This window comes from Eubalaena glacialis, chromosome 9 (genome assembly GCF_028564815.1).
Source record: "Eubalaena glacialis isolate mEubGla1 chromosome 9, mEubGla1.1.hap2.+ XY, whole genome shotgun sequence".
NCBI lineage: Eukaryota > Metazoa > Chordata > Mammalia > Artiodactyla > Balaenidae > Eubalaena > Eubalaena glacialis.
The window spans coordinates 13,073,719-13,093,967 of NC_083724.1; the positions used below are offsets into that span (position 1 = coordinate 13,073,719).

Here is a 20,249-nt window from a genome sequence, read left to right on the forward strand (position 1 = left end):
ATCCGGGAGGGCCTCCCAGGGGTCCCGGTGCTGGGTACTCTGACAGACGCGCTGTACCCCAACTTCACAACCTGTCTGCTATTCGGATGTTGAGGAGAGCTCACGGAGGGGACCGGCTTGAGTACCGAAAGTGGGACAGGAGAGATGGGACTTGCCAGAATTCGGGGGCTTTTCTGTTATTCCAGGCGTGGGGGGAGTAAGGGAGACTGTCTCAGGATGTCCTTCCGGGACGCCCAGCCGGCCCCAATAAAGAATGAAGCTAGTTGACACCGGATGTGTTTCCTCCCAGGCTGACCCCACCTTCCGGCCTGGGCCGCCGCTGCAGCGGAAAGCTCGGCTCTGGTTTCTGAGTCGGTGAGTGAGCGCGTGGGAAACTCCGGCAGGTGGGGAAGCCGGAGGAGGAGGCGGAGGGCGAGGAGGAGGGCAGCAGCGAGGCGCGGCCCGGGAGTGGCTGGAGGGGTGCTGCAGGCACCTGGCCGTCAGGACCTTGGTCCTGGCAGGCTTGGCTCGGGAGGACCTATGTGGCGAACTGGAGGATCTTCCAGGCCACCTGGGGTCCGGATTCAGTTCAACAGATATTCCCGAAGCTGCCCCTGCTCTGTGCCTGCCCCTGTGCTCGCTGCAGGAACTCAGATGAACCAGGCTCCTTTTCGTGGTGTTCTGAGAGCAGCTGACTCTGTCCGGGAGACGGGTGGATAAATCTTACTTGATTTGAGCCTTCAGCCAAATCACTAGCTGAAAGCGCGAATGTAACATGTGCAAAGGTGTAATTGGGTCTTCTTGTCTGGCCAGTGGTGAAAATCTAAATATCAAAGAAGCTTCAGTGTAAACGATAGTGGAAAGGTAAAGCCATAAAGTTGGTGAAGGCCAAATAATGAAAGATCTTGTATTTGCTAAGAAGGTTAGGCTGTCCTGGAGGTAGAGGAGAGCAATGGAGGATTTAAAGCAGAAGAGTAAAATAGAATTTTTTAAAAAGTTTTAAAAGATGTTAATCTGGTGCCACTTAGGAGGGTAGTTTGGAATGTAGGAGAGTGTCGTATCCAGGAGACTGCATTGGTCCAGGTGAACAGAAGGAAGACCTGCAGTAGTGATGAGGAGTAGGAAGTTTGGAGATTACATTAAGGTTTCTAATTTGGGAAACTGAGTTAAGTCCACTTAGTAGTGGGCATTAACAATGTCCTTGAACACAAGGCACATACAGTTTAGTCAAGGAGAAAAACATAGAAACTGTTGAGTACAATTCAACGTAATAAGTTCTGTAACAAAAGTATGAAAGATGTACCACAAGATCATAGAGAAATGCGTTTTATTTTTCTGGGTCTTGAGATGGTTATATAGGGGTTCACTCTTAGCGCCCAGATTAGAATTTGAGTTGTCTTTTACCCAGTTTAGGTTTAGGATTTTTTGATTGTTTGTTTTTACTATCACAGTGTAGGAAAGCATCCCCGATCCTTACATCAATGTTTATGTTTTATTTTGCTTAGATTGTGACCATGGCTGCTGAGTCTGATGTTCTGCACTTCCAGTTTGAACAGCAAGGAGATGTAGTCTTGCAGAAAATGAATCTCTTGAGACAGCAGAATTTATTTTGTGATGTTTCAATTTATATTAATGACACTGAGTTCCAGGGGCACAAGGTGATTTTAGCTGCTTGCTCCACTTTTATGAGAGATCAATTTTTACTCACGCAGTCAAAACATGTCAGAATCACCATCTTGCAGAGTGCAGAAGTTGGCAGAAAATTGTTGCTCTCTTGCTACACTGGAGCACTTGAAGTTAAAAGGAAAGAGCTTTTGAAATACTTGACTGCTGCTAGTTACCTTCAGATGGTTCACATTGTGGAAAAGTGCACAGAAGCTTTGTCAAAATATCTGGAAATTGATCTTTCTATGAAAAATAACAATCAACATGCTGACCTGTGTCAATCCTCTGATCCAGATGTTAAGAATGAAGAAGAAAATTCAGATAAAGACTGTGAGATCATTGAAATTTCAGAGGATAGTCCTGTAAACATAGATTTCCATGTTAAAGAAGAAGAAAGCAATGCTTTACAGTCTGCAGTAGAGAGCTTGACATCAGAAAGAAAGGAAATGAAGTCACCGGAGCTGTCTTCAGTAGACATAGGTTTTAAAGACAGCGAAATTCGTATCCTCCATGTGGAATCAATCAGTACTGGGGGTGTAGAAAATGGGAAGTTTTCACAGCCTTGTACCTCTTCAAAAGCAAGCATGTATTTCTCGGAAACACAGCATTCACTGATCAATTCTACAGTTGAGAGCAGAGTGGCAGAAGTTCCTGGGAATCAAGATCAGGGCATATTTTGTGAGAATACTGAAGGAAGTCATGGTACAGTGAATGAGATTCAGAATCTAGAGGATGCTTTTTCCCTGAGGCACCAGTGCCCCCGGTGCCCTCGGGGGTTTCTTCACGTTGAAAACTATCTGCGCCACCTTAAGATGCATAAACTGTTCTTGTGCTTACAGTGTGGGAAAACATTTACACAAAAGAAAAATCTCAACCGGCACATTCGAGGGCACATGGGCATACGGCCCTTTCAGTGTACTGTATGCCTGAAGACATTTACTGCTAAAAGCACACTTCAGGACCACTTGAACATACACAGTGGGGATCGGCCATACAAATGCCACTGTTGTGACATGGATTTCAAGCACAAATCTGCTCTCAAAAAGCACTTAACCTCTGTCCATGGCAGAAGCAGTGGTGAAAAACTACCCAGGCATGATCTGGAAAGGCAAAATCGACTATAATTAGAATCACACCTTGCTATGTAAGCCTTACATCATTCTGTTAGGCAAGTCTTTCTATAGAAATGCAGCATTTGTAATATTGCATTTCCAACCCTATCTTTGGGTCTTATTTTTGGTCTACCTACACAAGTTATTCTTTCTGAACTTGTACTACCAGTTCCAAAGTGTGGGAGACATGTTAAAGCTGAGAGGATGCTGTCTCATCTCATACATTATATATAAGTCCCAGTGGTTTACCTAGAGAAATAGTGTTCCTCTTAAATATTCTTGATTCTAGTGACAGAGGATCCAGCAGTATTTCCAGATTCTGATTTTGAGTCTCTAGATAATTGATATAAGTGTAAAATCCAACCATACCATAACTTCAATAAATTAGGATAATGGGAAGAGAAAATAAATTTTAAAACATACTATTACCCATTATTAGTGATTTTAAAAACAGATAGGACTAGTGAATTTTTTTTTTTAACCAACTCTATTGGATTCTAAACTAAACACCAAGGTATCTATTGTTTTAAACCATAAAGGAACACAGTTCAAATTCATTTGGAAGTAGCAGACTTTCCTTATACTTAAGCTAATATTCCTTACAATAATATTTCCATGAGTTGTTAGTATACATATTTTAGAAATGATTAATTGGGCCCAGGTTTCTTGATTTTATTTAATACGGTTACATTTAATAATTTTGTGGCCAGTAAAATTATACCATTGGCATGAAGCTCTAAGATATTTTTTCTGTTTCCTTTTTGAAATTTATTTTATTTGTTGGTTAACGTACAGTAAAATTGACCTTTGTTTTTGGTGTACAGTTCTATGAATTTTTACATATGTACAGATTTATGCAACCACCACTGCAATTAGGATACAGAACATTCCATCACCCTCCAAAACTCCTTTATGCTTCCCCTTTGTAGTCAGCTTCTCATCCTAGCACTAAACCCAGGCAACAGTTCTCCATCATTATAATTTTGCCTTTTCTGAAATATCATAAATGGAACCTTATAGTATGTTCCTCTTTATTAAAAAAAAAAAATTATTATTTCTTTTGGCTGCACTGGGTCTTAGTTGCAGCACACAGGATCTTTTAGTTGCGGCATGCGGACTTCTCGGTTGCAGCATGCATGTGGGATCTAGTTCCCTGACCAGGGATCAAACCCAGGCCCCTTGCATTGGGAGCACGGAGTCTTACCCACCGGACTACCAGGGAAATCCGTAGCATGTTCCCTTTTGATATGCTTTTTTCACTCAGCATAATGCCTTTGAGACTCATCCATGTTGCTGTGTGTCAGTAGTTCATTCCTTTTTTTATCTTGAATTGGCAATATATATTAGTTTTCTTACTGTCACTAGATGAGCAGTTTAAATATGGGTAGCTATTAGTATTCTCTTAATAACTTTTTTCATTTACATTAATGCAATTTTTATAACCCTCCCTAGAGTTTTCTTTTTTCATTTTTCCTAAAGTGTTCTATTTGCCTTTTCCCCCTCAGTTTTATGAGATGTACTTGACATACATCACTTTATGAGTTTAAGGTGTATAGCATAATATTCTGACTTACATATATTGAAATACTTAGTGCAATAAATTTAGTAAGGATCCATCATATCATAGAGATACAATAAAAAGAGAGAGCAAAAAACCATTTTATTTTTCTTTTTATGAGGATATTGACTGAAAAAAATGCACAATGCGAGAGTTGCTGTAAGGACACTAAGGATTAAGTGGTCATGGAGGTAGAAGGGGCAGAGGATCCATCACACCCCACTGCACCCTCTGGACTTCCTGTTAGGTGAGAATTGTAAACCTCCTACTTCTTTTAGTCACTGTTTTCCAGTCACTCATAAATAAAAATTGTCTGCACAGGGAGCACCAGGGCCAGGGCAGGGGAGGGTGCTTCCCTGTACCATTAAAATGCTCACTTTAAGTTCCTGTCTTGAACAGGTTTAAGATAAAAGTGTACAGTTCTGTGGGCCACTTACGTCTGAAAGTAAGATGTTTCCTCCTAACGAGTTGAAAACGATTTTAATAAAAAGTTGTTTTTGCCAGCAGGTTTCTCACATGTCATGCTCGTGAGGCTCAAGCAATTCAGTGGTTGGGAACTTGGGTCTCCAAGTGGTCGCTGTCGGGCAGTGGTTGGATATGGGATCATTTGCTTTTTGGAAGTTTACGATTTTTTTCAGCCTGTCCTCCCAATTTGCTGAGTCCCAAGGCATCTTGAGATGAGTTTTCTGTCTCTGCAATACCACCTTGTCATCACGATTCCTTGCCAAGATGTCCAGGTCGGCCCTTTTCTTTCTTGTCAGACAAGCGGCTGATAGAGGACTTGATGGCCTTCTTCCTGGGGGCTTTGGGCAGTGAGTCCTGGCTGCTGTTACTACTGCTGGGGTTGCTCACGGGGCCATCCTGCAAACCTTTTGAGTTGTGCCCATCCCTGGTGTCCTCGGGGCTGACTGTGTGCAGCGCCCCTTTGTGCATCCAGTCCAGCCGAAGGGACAGCGGGGAGGAGGGGGCCAAGGTTCCACATTTTATGGTCATCTTGTCATCTTGTACCGCTTCTCGGGAAGCTGGTGTCCTGAAAGTCTCCTCACACAGCGCTGGCAGCCGGCCTTTCTGGGGGTGCGGCCACACCACGCTGCTGCTGAAGGAGTCTGTGGGCCCATCTGCCACAGGGAACCTGACATCTGGGACGCTGCCCAAGTGGGGTCGGCCTTGGTGATGGAGCTCCTCTCAGCCTCGTCTGGTCCAGTTCAGCTCTCAGGGCTTCCAGGTTTAGTCTTAGCTGATCCTTACCATGTTGCATTTCTTCTAACTGCATTTTTGCATTCTCAACTTCGAGTAGGAGAGACTTCTTCTCTGCTAGAGTAGCTGTTCTCTCTTTAAGATGAAGCTGAAGCCTCTTGTTAGATTCTGAAAGAAGCTTGTCAACAGTGTCCGATGAGCATTTATTATGTTCTTCATTCATTTTCTCTCTGCCTTGCCTTGGAGAGTGCAGCCACACTCTGGGCCAGCTCCGCCTCCACCTTGGGGAGCACCTCTGCTATCTGCAGGGTCTGCTGCAGCTTCTGCTGTGCCAGCTCCAGGCGTTCTTGCAACTGGCAGTTTTTAGCCTCAGTTTCACGGACATCTCGTTTCAATGTCGTGTTCATTTCCTCAGATCTAATGAGGTCTTCTCTGGCCGTGTACAGATCTTCCTCCAGCTCTGTCACATGAGTAGAGAGGGCTGCCAGGCGTTCCTTCATCTGGCTCTGCTCTCTTGACTGCTTGTCTATGACTTCCCCAGAGCTCGATCAATTTAGCAAGGTCTTCCTCGTGAGAACCATCAGAAGAGCTCCACAGAGATCAGGTTCCTATAGGTCTCCACCATCACGTCCCTGTACAAGGCCCTCTGAGCAGGGTCCAGGTATTCCCACTCCTCCTGAGTGAATTTTATGGCCACATCCTCAAAGGTCAACCGTTCCTGAGAAAGAGCCGTCCCAGACTCCAGTTCTTTCCTCTTCCAGGCATCTTCCTTAGGCTGTTGAAGCCAATCCTGAAAGTTTCAAAGATACTGTTTAATGCTTGGAATCAGCATACCCTCTTCCTGTGCCACAACCATGCACACATGGGCGACCTCACTACGTGGAATGGACTGCTGCCCACAGTCACAGGAGGGATTCCGCACAGTCATCTCCCACACAGAGACCGACAGGTGAGGTTTCCCACACTTCCCTTCAGATCACGCTCGCCCAGGAGTTCCCTGGGGGCCTAGTGGTTAGGATTCTGGGCTCTCGCTGCCGTGGCCTAGGTTCAGTCCCTGGTCAGGGAACTGAGATCCTGCAGGCAAAGAAACTTTCCAATATATGAGAAGAGAAGAAGAATGCGCTCAGGCCTGGAATAAATCTGACCAGTAATGGCCACGTCCGGATTTACTTGGGGCGGAGGGCCGGGTGCTGGGATTTTAGGTCCCTAGAGAGTCCCACACCAACAGGAAGGGTAGCAGGGTGCGGCACAGCACAAATTTACACTAGAAAGAAGCCCTCCCTAGAGTTTTATTCTGTACTTCCAGAAATGTGCCAAAAGCAAAACCGTGACTGTGTGGTTATTTAACTGAGAGCAATATTTCAAATTGTGTTACAAGCCATTGCTCTCTAATATCCCTGTCCACATATAACACAAAACTTTTTGCTGTTATAACAAGATTAAAATATAGTGCAGGGCAAATCATATTTTCTAAAACACAGGAACTATTTGTAAAGAAGCCTGGCTGGATACATCTTATTTCAAGATGTTCTGTTCCTCCTCTACTCACCTCAGCTTTATTTAGAATTTCTGCTACGTTTAGTTTCTGTGGAAGCCCTTCCACATTTTAAAATGTAATATACTTTGTACCATTTAATGAATTTTGTGATGAATCACATGTTGATTGTTATAAATGTTAAATATCTTTTTTGTGATACTTCTGTGAAAAATATGTCCTTTATAGATTTTTAACTCTGGGAGAAATTTTAAGTAATCCAGCTCTCGTATTAGATAAGAAAAACAACTTCATAATTCCCAGGTCACTCGTTAGTGACATTGGGTAGGTCACCTCTCCTTGAGCTTTTCTTAAATTTATATGTAAAGTAACAACTTTGATCTTGATAATTTGTAAGATCATTTCCAGGTCTAAAATTCTATGATTTTATATTTAAATCTTCCTGAGTTTCTAAGAACAGAGGGAAAAGCAAGTGAGGAGAGTTTTGTGTCTTTATGAATGTTGCTATTTAGTACTCCATTGGAGACAGAACTTTTCTAAATTAAAGAGTGTTTTTCTTCCATTGGAGAATTTGATAGCACAGCACTCAATTTTCTTTCCCATTTGACCTATGATTGGCCATTTGTAGGCATGAGAACATTTCCCTTTCAGAAATAGTTTGTGATTGAAGTGCTTTTCTTATTTTTGCTTCCTAGGATGAAATTTTGTGGGGGAGGGATGGAAATGGGAGGGGAGAGTAAAAGAATAGTAATAAACTGGTTTTTTTAGAAATTGGTATCTATCTTTGATGTTTGAAAAAATTATGGTTGTACTATGTTTATGTTTTATGTGTGCCTTGTAAGATTCTCGTGAAATTTTTTGTAAGCACTTTGAGATTTTTGCTTAGGGGGAAGGGGTGTTTTGTGAAAGTGATGGTTGTTATTTATTATTATTTATTCCTGTTCGGTAGCACAGAGGGATCTCAAGTCATTCCTAGGAGAGTGTCTGTTTGCATGATGTGTCTAAACAATTTCAGGAAAATGAAATCTTTTTTTAAAATGCAGGTATGGCAAAGTAAAGTGTTGAATTTATTCACTGAAAACGTTCACTTTTAGTTCTTTGTGTTTCTGATATGATGGGAAAAATATGTAGCATGTTTTGGTTCAACCTCTTCATTTACTGGATTTATGTATAACGGATCTTGGAAAGACAGTTGTTACTTTAGTGTAAGAGAAAATCCTTGCCATTTTTCCCTGAATGTAACTATCCTATATGTTTACATAAGAAATAATAAAGTGGAGATGGGAATGGAGAGCTCTGTCTTTTGTCTAATCTGTGAATTTTAAAGGAAACTATTTTTCCTGGCTATTCATTTAATCATTCATTCAACAAATATTTACAGAGTCTTTACAATATATACCTGTATTAGAAGTTAGGTAGACAGACAAAAATCCCTACTCTCAAGAAACTTGTGTTGTACTGGAGCAAGACAGACAGAAAGCAAGTAAAACCAATGTACTGTCAGATTTTGAAAATGGAGTTGGAGAAAGTAAAGCAGGGAGGGAAGGAGAATTGGAATTGAAATTTTAAATGTGATTAGGTCACCTTTGAAAAATCTTATCACGTTATCACATACCACTGTCCAGTGGAATGGAAAAAAGGTATGTATATATCCATCACTATCTAGTTGAATGGAAAACAGTGAACCAAATGAATCATTGTTGGGAACCTTTCTATTGGGTTGGCATATATTTCATAAAGAGAAGTGACTGAAAGGGATAAAAATGCATGTAAGAAAATCTTTGATGTGGCCAATGAATATTTTTTTTAAAACACTGATGTTTTCCTGCCATCTGGGTAGTAATAACCATATGTATATATATATTTAAACTCATTACAGTTTATAAACTACTTTTCCATATGTCTTCTAATTTGTGGTGGGTTTACTTCCATAAACGCTTTTGTTGGACATCCAGTTTCACATTGGAAAGTGACTTGAGTTTAATTAAAATTCATGGACATTTTCTTAACCTGTGTTTTTCAGTATCTCATCAGTAACAGAGTACATAGTATCTGCCTTTTAGGATTATTTTGATGAGCATGTGAAACAAAATAGTAAAATTAAAAATTTTATTACGTAACTCAGGACCTGGCACATAATATAGTCCACTAATGTATTTCCCTGATCCCTATTCCCAGCCTGTTTCTTCATCTATAAAAACAATAAATTCTACCTTGCAGTTTACTATGAAAAGAAATCCTTCAACAAATATTTATTGAGATATTGACGCCAAAATTTGTGATTGAATTTTTATCCCTGCCAGCTTCTGAAGAGCCCAGAATTCGCTCTTTAACAAAGAGATAAGGCGTTAGTGCCAGGCAAACGAATTTTTTTTTTTTTAATAAAATAGGGAGATTGCTTGGCACCTATGTGGAGAGACTGAGGGATCCTGTCAGCATTTAATTATGGGAGAGTGAGTACAATATAATACAGATGCCTCAGATTATGCTCAATCCATACCACGCCTTACACAGTGGGAGTCAGACACTGGCTCAAACCAGTGTCTAGGAGGCTGGCTCGAGGCGCATATGAATGTACAGGGAGTTTCCCATCAAGCCCTTCGGCTTGCCCAGGCCGCCTAACAGCACCTCCCACAGTGCTCCAGAGCTCCCTAGTCACGTGAAAGGGTGGCTCTGCAGACCCGAGGAAAGCTGATGCGCAGTCCAGGGGGCGGGGGTACTACGCTTCCCTTCCACCTCCCCAACTCCCGGTCAGGCGTGATCTCGCGTGAGGTGGGGAGTATCTTCTCGCGAGAACTAGGTCGGGATCCCTCCAGGTCCGCCTCCTTGGTGAGGAGGAGGAGAAGGAGAAGGAGGCGGAGGCGGAGGGAGGAGGAAGCCCCGTCGCGGCCTCCGCCGCCGCCAACGGGGCTGTCCCTGTACCTCCCGATGGAGTTTGAGGCCGTGAAGCCGCCGCCGAGCTCTGCCCCGGCGAGACGAGGCGCCTCCGTCGCCGAGCCGCGCGGTCGCGGGGCTCCCGGGAGCGGCCCTTAGCGACCCCGCCCGGTCCCCCTCAGGTAGGGCGGGGGCGGGCACGATGCGGCTCGGGGCCGGCCTGGGTCCCACGTCCCCGGCGGTCGGGCGGGTGACCGGTCTCAGCCCGGGGTCTGTGCGTTGTCGTCGCCGGTGCCCCGAGGGTAGGGAACCGAGGGCCGCACCTGACACCCGGACCGGGCCCGGAGTCTCGGGCCGGAGGAGGCCCCTCGCCCCGGTAGGGCTTTTTCAGTACCAAGCGCCCGGCGCTAATGGCCACCTCCGGTCGACACCGGCCGAGGGGCCGCTTCTGCCCCTAAGGAACCCATGCAAGCAAAGACCAGGCTTCCCTCTCCCTTTTCTACACCAGTTAGTAAGAGGGGTTGGAGGAGGTCCTCGAAACCAAGTCCTCTCCTGGCTTTTCGGCTTTCTGCCCTGGGGCTTCCCGAGATCCTAAAGCAGGAATGGTGGAGGCGATCTGAGTGGTAAATAGGGACCCCGGCTAAACAATGCCCTGGGAGGGCTTAACCTCCTGGGAGGGAGAGGGCCGGACCAGAGTGGTTGCACAGTGGTTGTGACGGAGCAATGGCGTGAAACAGCCAGGGAATTCTGCTATGGTTTTCTTTCCCTCCTTCATTTTTCCTTCTTGGGGAAGCCTCTTAAGGAGACTCTTCCACCATCTTAGAAGAACGGTAGAAAGCATCTTTGTTTCTCAGAAGCAGCTCTACTTTTCTCTGTTCTTAGCTTTCAGGAAGGAAGAAGATGGGGGTAGCTGTCATTTCCATCCTTAGAATCACAGAACAGTTTAAGATACCGGCAGATAGAACCTTGACATCAAAATAGCCTCAAGTAATCACTGACATAAAGTAGATCTAATTTCATGATTCCCACCCTCTTTTTTTTTTTTTTAAATAACTACCTAGTTCCCTTTTAATTCCTATTCTCCCCTTAGCTAGGCCCCTTCTTTTTAATTCCTACTCTCCTCCCACCACCTGTGTTAGAATGACTTTGTATCCCAAATAAAGTGCTTAAGTAATCTTTTTTCTGTTTTTGTATTAGTCAAACTTTTAAGTTCCAATAGGAACTTTTGATTAACTTGAGAAAGTTAATGTTGCTACACTAAATTGATATAATTATACCCAAAAGCAAAGAAGTATTTTAGTTAGCTTTGTGCAGCCTGTTTATAGTTAAACATACAAATTTAGTTGTGGCTTCTCGAAACATTAAGAAGACTTCATGTATTCTTTTATCTGTCTAAAAAGCCACACCACTGTTCTAACATAACATCCCTTTCTTATGTTGTTTACTTCCACATTCAGTTCTTGAAGAAATCGAGGCCGTTACATCCTGTCAAAGACCATCTTTCAGTATTGCCATTTTTGTTGATTTGGAGATTGATGTTTTCCAAATTTTTAGAGTTTGGAAAATAGCTAGAAGGACAAAATGTTAAACATACATTCCAGACATGTTTAGAAAAAGCAGATGTTATAATTCAAATTGGCGCCTATTTGTGGATTTAATTGCAGTCGTGTTCATTAGTGGATTCTTTGAGTTACTCCTGATCTGTTATTACTGTTGGGTTAACCTGACATGTAAGAAGACTTATGTTCTTTGTTCATATGTTTTCATTAATTCATTTTCTGCTTTTGTAATTTGCTGTGTCTTCCAGTTTGAAAAAAGTCAAAAAAATTCTTTTGGGAGGGAAAGCATTTTTCTTTACACAGAATTTTATATTCAGAAATAGAACTTCCACATTGTATGCAATATCAAATAATGATAAATAAACTTACAATAAGATCTTATTATAATAAGTACTTGTTTATTGCTTTGGTTGGACTGGGTTGAAGCTTCATTTTCTATTGATGGAAAAAGGAAGCATGTAGTAAAATAAAGCCAGCTGAAAATTTAAAATAATGTTTTGCACCTAGTCTCATAAATGTTAAGTTACATCTTTATGATCGTCAGGCTTTTTAGTTTTATGAAAACCTTCCTAAGTGTAGATGTAACTTTAACCTCAAATTCTTAATAAAAATTAGTTTTGAGTATTACTTTATAATTTTAAGGACTCTAGAGTTGCGCAGTCCAACACTAGCCAATAGCCACATGTGGCAATTGAGCACTTGAAATGCGGCTGGTGTGAATTGAGATGTGCTATAAGTGTAAAATACACAGCAGATTTCAAGACTTAGTCCAAAAAAAAAAGAATTTAAAATATAATTTTTTATATTGATTACATGTTGAAATGATATTTTGGTTAAATTGGGTTAAATTATTATTAAAATTAATTTCACCTGTTTTTCCTTTTTTTAATGTGACTACTAGATATTTTATTTTTTCTTTATTTTTTTTAATCTTTATTGGAGTATAATTGCTTCATAATACTGTGTTAGTTTCTGTTGTACACCAAAGTGAATCAGCCATATGCATGCATATGTCCCCATATCCCCTCCCTCTTGAGCCTCCCTCCCAACTACTAGATATTTTAAATTACTTGTGGCTCACATTATATTTCTACTGGACAGTGCAGTTCTAGAGTACTCCTCTTCCAAGAAATAAATTATCTGAATAGAAGTAGGTGCATGAAAACCAAAAATTTCCTGACAGAATGTCTTCTTATAATCAGAATAACCAAAAGGCTAAAGAATTTGATAATATGAAGGGTAAATTTATCCAGTGGCCATTATTTGATAGGCAGAAGTGAGTAATTAAGTTATATCTCAAAAAAAGTACTTTTCAGGTAGTCATCACTAAAATAGCAAAACTTTATTGGTTACATTAGTTAAAATAGAAAATTATCCCATTACTGTTCTAATAGAAGACATTGAAAGTTAAATCTCATACTTATTAAAAAACTGAGTTCAACCCCATAGTGGATTTTAGAAGTAAAACTTGGGTCATATATCTTTCATAACATATACTGAAGCACATATAATAGCAGTCTTTAACATTGTAATTTAGTTCCTTTTTTCCAGTCCTTTTCATATGTTTGAATGCTGAGTTTTAGAATTTACAGATTATTTTCATTGGTTTTGTTTGTTAGTTTTATAGGTTAAGGTCTAAATTGTACCTGTGATGCTTTAAATATAATTTTTTAAGTCCAAAACTAATTATTTTTAAGGTTTCTGAATTGAGAAGTACTGTTACAGTCCATTTCAGTAGCTTAAGTTTCTCACATGGGTGAACTAAAATGAAAACAATGTTTTAATTAACAGACCTGAGCCCTAATGTTTACATCTTTGTAAAGAGAATTGTGAAATACTGTATTTTTTTATTATACAATAGTGAACGGGGCATAAACCTTACTCTGACATTTTAAAATCAAGTTTCATAGTCCTGAACTGAGTGCATAATATCATGGTGGACTAAGAAAATGAAAGTACTTAGCTGATAAGCAGTTTGCCTTTAATAAAGCAATTTCTAATTTGCATCATATAAGAGGTGTCTATTACTCTTCCTGTTTTATGAGTTAGTATGCATTACAAGGAACTTATAGCCTGAAAAATTACTTGAGTAAAAATCTGTTTAAGGTCTCCTCTCTAATATAGCATTTCTTACTCCTATGCTTTATCTTGTTATTCTTCAATTTTAGTAACTAGTAAATGAAATGACTTAATGCAAATAATTTAATTTGAATGTTTTTCTTAAGTAGTCCCTTTATATATCTAGAGATATGGGCTTTTTAAGCCATTTTATCTCAAGTTGAGATGTTTTGGGAGTATCTTTAGGATGGATACCTACTTTACTGTTAAATATAAATGTTATTAGCAATTTAAAACTTCCATAGTTTCAAGTAAGTTCCTATGGCATGTATTAGTATAAACCTGCAAGTTTTACACATCAATATATATTATTAGCTTGCTATGGGTCATTTAGATGCTTTTTAAAAAATAAATTATAGAGACAGTAGGCTATCATTTTTGATAATTATAAAAATATTTTCTAGGTAAACATTTACAAAGTGCCTTTGAAAGGAATGAAAGGTCAGTTTTGTCATCACTAATTAAACATTTCAGTGTTTCAAACAAAATTTTATTTTGTCTTTATCATAATTGAGGAATCTAGAATTTATCAACAGTGGTACTGAGGAAAAACATTTAAAAAAGTCAAACCGTTTCTTATATCTTACCAGGAAAGTTCAGTTTGTAATTTTCCTATCAGAAAGTTAGAATCTGACACATAGCAGAAGGAGAATTTGACAAATTTTTTTTTTCTTTCAAAGGTATTTATTTGATTTCTACTAGAAATTAAATTTCTCAGCATTAATTATATTAAAACATCTGGTGTTCTTAGACCTAGAAACACATATGAGATATTACAACTATCAAGTGTATTCCTGAATAATTTGAAACACTTCAAAACTAGTAGGTGAAAATATGAAAGACAGCATTTTTATGTTTAGTTCAAACTGAAATGGCTTTTCTCCCCCCACTGATTAACTTTAACGTAAAGCATTTCAGGATGATCTTGGAAAACTAAATAAGGAAAGAGTATTTGCTACTAGTTTCCTATTACCCAGTGGCCCATGGTATCCTAACCCACAGAATTAGCATTTCCAAACAGGTGGCCATTAAGAAAAAAATAGAGTGTCTTGTTTTGATAAATATTTTATCAGTTCAAGTTATTAACTAAATTAGGGCTCTCAGCACTAGATTTAACATGAAATTCATCCTTCCTTAAAGGTCTTTTCCTTGTATAATTCGGCAGCCTAGAAGACTAAACATTAAAAATGTTGAATAGTTTCAAGGAGTGATGTGTTCACCTGCTCAGTGCTCATCTCTGAAGTTGGAAGCAAACTGTTTTTAAGATTGATGGCATTGACAGATGTGGAAATGTGAAAGTGAAATATGTAAAATAAAGTAAATGTAATTTGCAAGATTTGGGTAGTTTATAAATAAAGATATTAGATACTTTGCATCAGAGCTGTTTGAGGAAAAGTTTGTGTAGGTGCTTTTTACACAGCAAGTTCTGTAATTCATTTTTACCAAGGTATTTTTTAAAACCTTAGTTTTTTTGAACATAAAAAGCACAATAAAGGTTAATAGAATTCCTCATTTGAGTGTGGGGTTATTTGAGAATCAATTATACACTTTTCTGTCCTGAATCTGATTACATTTTTAAACATCTAATTTCTGTGGCACTAATATATTTGGATTGGTAAACATTCTTATGAAATAAAGTATTGGCTGATAATTGCCCTAAATACCTAGATTTTTTGTTCACCAGAGAGGATCTGTCAGACTTATATAAGTTTTGAATTGGAAGATGCAGAAAATTTGTGAAATGTAGAGTGTTCAAGTTTGGGATCTAAAGATTTTATTTTTTTTATATATATATTTTTAAAATTACTTATTTATGTATTTATTTTTGGCTGTGTTGGGTCTTCGTTGCTGTGCGCGGGCTTTTCTCTGGTTGCGCAAGCGGGGGCTACTCTTCGTTGCGGTGCGCGGACTTCTCATTGCGGTGGCTTCTCTTGTTGCGGAACACAGGCTATAGGCGCGCGGGCTTCAGTAGTTGTGGCGCATGGGCTGAGTAGCCGTGGCTAGCGGGCTCTAGAGCGCAGGCTCAGTAGTTGTGGCGCACGGGCTTAGTTGCTCCGCGGCATGTGGGATCTTCCTGGACCAGGGCTCGAACCTGTGTCCCCTGCATTGGCAGGCGGATTCTTCACCACTGTGCCACCAGGGAAGTCCCAGGATCTAAAGATTATAAATTAGAGGTTTTGATACTAAATATTTTATTAAAAATTATGGAACGTTTTAATCTTAGGAATAAGAAGAAAAATCACTGTCATTTTTTTCCCTGTGTGCCTTTTAATCATATGCATATATAAAGATAGAAATTTAAACAGTTGACCCTTGAATAATGCTGGGGTTAATCCACGTATAATTTATACTTGTCCATCTGTATCCATGGTTCCTCTGCATCTGTGGATTCAATCAGCCATACTCCGTAGTACTGTAGTATTTACTACTGAGAAATATCTATGTATCTGCCAAATGTAAAACCGATAGCTAGTGGGAAGCAGCCTGGGAAGCAGCCGCATAGCACAGGGAGATTAGCACAGGGAGATCAGCTCTGTGCTTTGTGACCACCTAGAGGGGTGGGATAGGGAGGGAGATGCAAGAGGGAAGAGATACGCGGATATATGTATATGTATGTATATGTATAGCTGATTCACTTTGTTATAAAGCAGAAACTAACACACCATTGTAAAGGGCTTATACTCCAATAAAGATGTTTTAAAAAAAAGCATTATTAAAAAAAAAAAATATATGTGTATAAGTGGACCTGGACAGTTCAAGCCTGCGTTGTTGAAGGGTCAACTGTATTTTGCTGTTTTTCTGCTTAGAGTTATTAGATAAGAATATTATTTTATTCTTCAACATCTTGCTCATTGGACCTGACAGTTTTTGGTCATATATATATATATAAATATATCACTAACTGATATGTTTTGTCAAAAGTATTGTAGGGAATTACATTCAACATTTGTATTTTCTTTTTTTTTTTTTTTCTTTGGCACTGTTTTTAAGGTTAGCATCATTCTTTCATTTATGGACAAACGGCTCTATCATTAACAGTCTTCTCTCATACTGTTTCAGTACCTTAGTTAGCCTCATAGTCAAGTCCTGACCAGAGATTTCCTCTTTTGTGAAACTGCCAAGGTGAACTATCCTTGACTGACTTGGTCATTCAGGTGGCAAAGCTGTTCCTTCACTCCTGACTCACTGTGATTTTGTTTGGATCAATATTTTCAGAGTTCACTAACTTTTAGGTCATATCTTACTATGCTTGGGGGTAGTAGATATCCAAGGTAAACACTTTTTTTTTTTAATTAGCAATCCAAAGTAATTTGTTTTTCTAAAAATGAAATTGTGGAAAGTTAATCTGTTTATTTGATGTGGTCATTAAGAAAAATACATGAAAGCTTTGATGAGCAACTGATATAAATATGTTTAGTCAGAAGGAGCACTTAGGATATTGTTTCTACACAAAAAGGTTTCAGAAATTTAATTCAGCAAATAGATTTAAAGAGAAAGATGTTCAAAGCATATAGAACTAGTCAGAATTGTTTTAGGTTTTGGGCCTCCCTGGTGGCGCAGTGGTTGAGAATCCGCCTGCCAATGCAGGGGACACGGATTTGATCCCTGGTCCAGGAAGATCCCACATGCTGCGGAGGAACTAAGCCCGTGCGCCACAACTACTGAGCTCACGCCTAGAGCCCGTGCACCGCGGCAAGAGAAGCCACCGCAATGAGAAGCCCGTACGCAGCAATGAAGACCCAACACAGCCATAAATAAATAAATTTATTAAAAAAAAAAAAAAGTGTTTTAGGTTTTGAAGCTGTGATGGTTGACTTAAGCAGTTAACTCTTGAAAGGTGAATGATGAATATATGGTTAATTCTTACTTTTGTCCATTTCCAGCTTACAAAACACTACCCAGCAAAATAATGATCTGCTAGACTGCTAACCCGAGCATCCAGCTTCCACAATGCCTGTGCAGGCAGCTCAATGGACAGAATTTCTGTCCTGTCCAATCTGCTATAATGAATTTGATGAGAATGTGCACAAACCCATCAGTTTAGGTTGTTCACACACTGTTTGCAAGACCTGCTTGAATAAACTTCACCGAAAAGCTTGTCCTTTTGATCAGACTGCCATCAACACAGACATTGATGTGCTTCCTGTCAACTTCGCACTTCTCCAGTTAGTTGGAGCCCAGGTAACCTTTCAGGATTTTACGTGTTTGGTATAAGTAATAATTATAGAACTTTGTTCATTAAGGGCTACAAAGTATGTTGAGGGATATTTGAGACATAAAAAATACTCAGTATACCTGATTTTCATTATTGTATTCCACAAATGATTTTCTTTAGATAATGTCATAAATCCTTATGCAAAACTGTAAATTGCATATAGTTACATACTTTTTTGTATTCAGTGCTGTGGTCAAAAGTTATGTTTTTAAGTGATTTTGGTGGATAAGAAACATTTTTGTATAAGCATACATAAATATTTAGTCATTAGGGTGCGTGAAAAGAAATGTAATCAAAGCTTTGGCCAGAAATCAACCATCTAGAACCCTTAAGTGGAGGTTTTTTGGTTTTCTTTAAAACTTCACTTGACTTTTAGGATGATATTATAAATGAGAAAATAGGTCTATATAGGTATATATACATATATAAGATGCATATATAGAAAACCAATTTCTAGAGTGTCAGTAACAAATTCTGCAGTTTCTGCTTATGCTCATATGCTATAAAAATAACATGTCTTATTTATCGTTTTACTGAATCAGCAAGACCCTAGATTTATAATAATTTTCATTTAATGAGGGCCTACTTTGTGTTAGGTATGATAGTAAGCAGTCCACATCTATTATTACTAATTCTTGTCATAGTTCTTCAGGTAGTTATCATCCCCATTTTACAGGTGAGGAAGAAGATGAAATTCTGTACCTCATGTACTACATATTAAAGCAAGAAAGTAAGGATTTTTCTGATTAATCACTTCTTAGAAAATTCAATGAATTAAAATACTCCATTCCTTTAGTGTCTTGATATTTGAGGTTTTCCTTTTAAAGCACATTTCTTTTCAGTGTTCATAATCCAGTTAGACACTCTGAAATCAAGATGCATCTATTTATCAATAGTGTGTCATAAATTAACTGGCAGTTTTTTCCTTAATGGTGCATAAAACAATGGTGCCTCTTGCAAACAATGGCATCTTAGATCCAATAAAATACTGCAGATTATTTGTAATAATACTAGCTATCATTTAGCATCTGCTATAGGTCAGGTATTGTGTTTTTTCACTTATAAATGTTCTCTCAGTTGGTCCTTAAATTATCTTGCAGGTCTTTACAATGTGACTTCTATTACCTTTTCAACCTTATCTCCTGCTCTGTCCTCACTCTTTCTGCTTAAGCCACACTGGCCTCCTAACCAATTGTAAGACGTACCAAACTTGTTCCCACCTGAGGGCTTTTTCAGTGACTGTTATTTTGCCTAAGATACTCATTCTCTCTCCTCTTTCAAGTCTATATTCAAATGTCATGATTCCCAAGGAAGCCTATCCTGACCACCCCTGTTAAAATTGCAATCCCCCTCCAACACTCTCAAATCCCCCTTATCCTTGCTGTATACTTTTTACTGACCACCTTCTATCATACTATATATTTATTTATTTTTTAAAAAAAATTATTGGCTGTTTTCTCTTTACTAGAATGTAAGCTACACAAGGGCAAGATATTTTGTTTGTTTTGCTCACTGATAGATGCCTACTTCCTAAAACTGCTTGGCACGTGGTAAGCACTCCATGAATATAAATATTTGTTGAATTAAATTGAATTTTCATAATGGCACTGTGAAATAGGGATTTTCATCTTCATTTTGCAGATAGAGAAACCATGACCTAGAGCAGTTAAATAATTTACTCAAAATCATTTATAGAAGTTGCAGAGCTGCCCAAGGTTTTGCCCAAGTTTTGACCTTTCATTGAGAACAAGGGGGGGACAGACCATAAACAATAAATATAATAAGTAAATTGTATAGGAAGCAGGTGCCAAGTGCTAAGGGGAAAAAAGTTCTTGCCTTTTTTTCCTACTTTTTATTTTGAAATACTTTTGTAATTGCAAAAAACAGTACACAGAGAACCTGTTAAATTTCTGCAGCTTCCCCTAATGTTAACATTTTTCAAAGTTATAGCATAGTTATCATCCCCAAGGAATAACATTGATACATTGTACAATTGACTACCTCCTTTTTTCCTCTTATTAATTCACCCAGCCCATGCTATTAAGTATGATATCCTTGGTTCTTGGAAAACAGATTGGCTAGGTGTTTGGCTTTAATTTTACTTAAACTACTTTGATTGTCTCTGTATTAGAAGTTTACACTCACCAAGATTATTATCAAATATAAAATAAACAATTGCATGAACTGGATGAATGTATTTCTTCAGTTTTTCTTTGTTTTTTAGGTACCAGATCATCAATCAGTAAAGTTAAGTAATTTAGGTGAGAACAAACACTATGAGGTTGCAAAGAAATGTGTTGAGGATTTGGCACTCTACTTAAAACCACTAAGTGGAGGTAAAGGTAAGTTCATAAAAAAGTATTTTTATGGGCGAGTAGGACTTGGTAATACATTAATTTTGGAAGACTTGATGTTGATACCCTATTAAATAATTTTGAGTTTTGATAAATGAGTTTGCTTAAAGAGATCATGGAAA

The 20,249-nt window shown here is 39.0% G+C and overlaps 2 protein-coding genes and 1 pseudogene across 4 annotated transcripts in view; 2 read left to right on the top strand and 1 right to left on the bottom strand.

The window, feature by feature from the left end:
- Positions 1-271: 271 nt before the first annotated feature.
- ZBTB6 (zinc finger and BTB domain containing 6) lies at positions 272-2,884 on the top strand. Its single transcript, XM_061199974.1, has 2 exons — positions 272-354; positions 1,485-2,884. Exon 2 carries the CDS (start codon positions 1,494-1,496, stop codon positions 2,766-2,768), a length of 1,275 nt encoding a protein of 424 aa, XP_061055957.1. The 5' UTR covers positions 272-354; positions 1,485-1,493; the 3' UTR covers positions 2,769-2,884.
- Positions 2,885-4,917: 2,033 nt separating this feature from the next.
- On the bottom strand, positions 4,918-6,439 carry LOC133097269 (liprin-alpha-1-like; annotated as a pseudogene).
- A 3,418-nt stretch (positions 6,440-9,857) lies between these two features.
- Positions 9,858-20,249, top strand: part of RC3H2 (ring finger and CCCH-type domains 2) — a 45,985-nt gene continuing 35,593 nt past the window's right edge. For all 3 annotated transcript variants that reach the window (XM_061199968.1, XM_061199969.1, XM_061199970.1), the window contains exons 1-3: positions 9,858-10,062; positions 17,442-17,739; positions 19,998-20,115. In XM_061199968.1, coding sequence (XP_061055951.1) covers positions 17,509-17,739; positions 19,998-20,115 — 349 coding nt within the window. In that variant the 5' untranslated portion in view covers positions 9,858-10,062; positions 17,442-17,508. The remainder of the gene's footprint in view (positions 10,063-17,441; positions 17,740-19,997; positions 20,116-20,249) is intronic.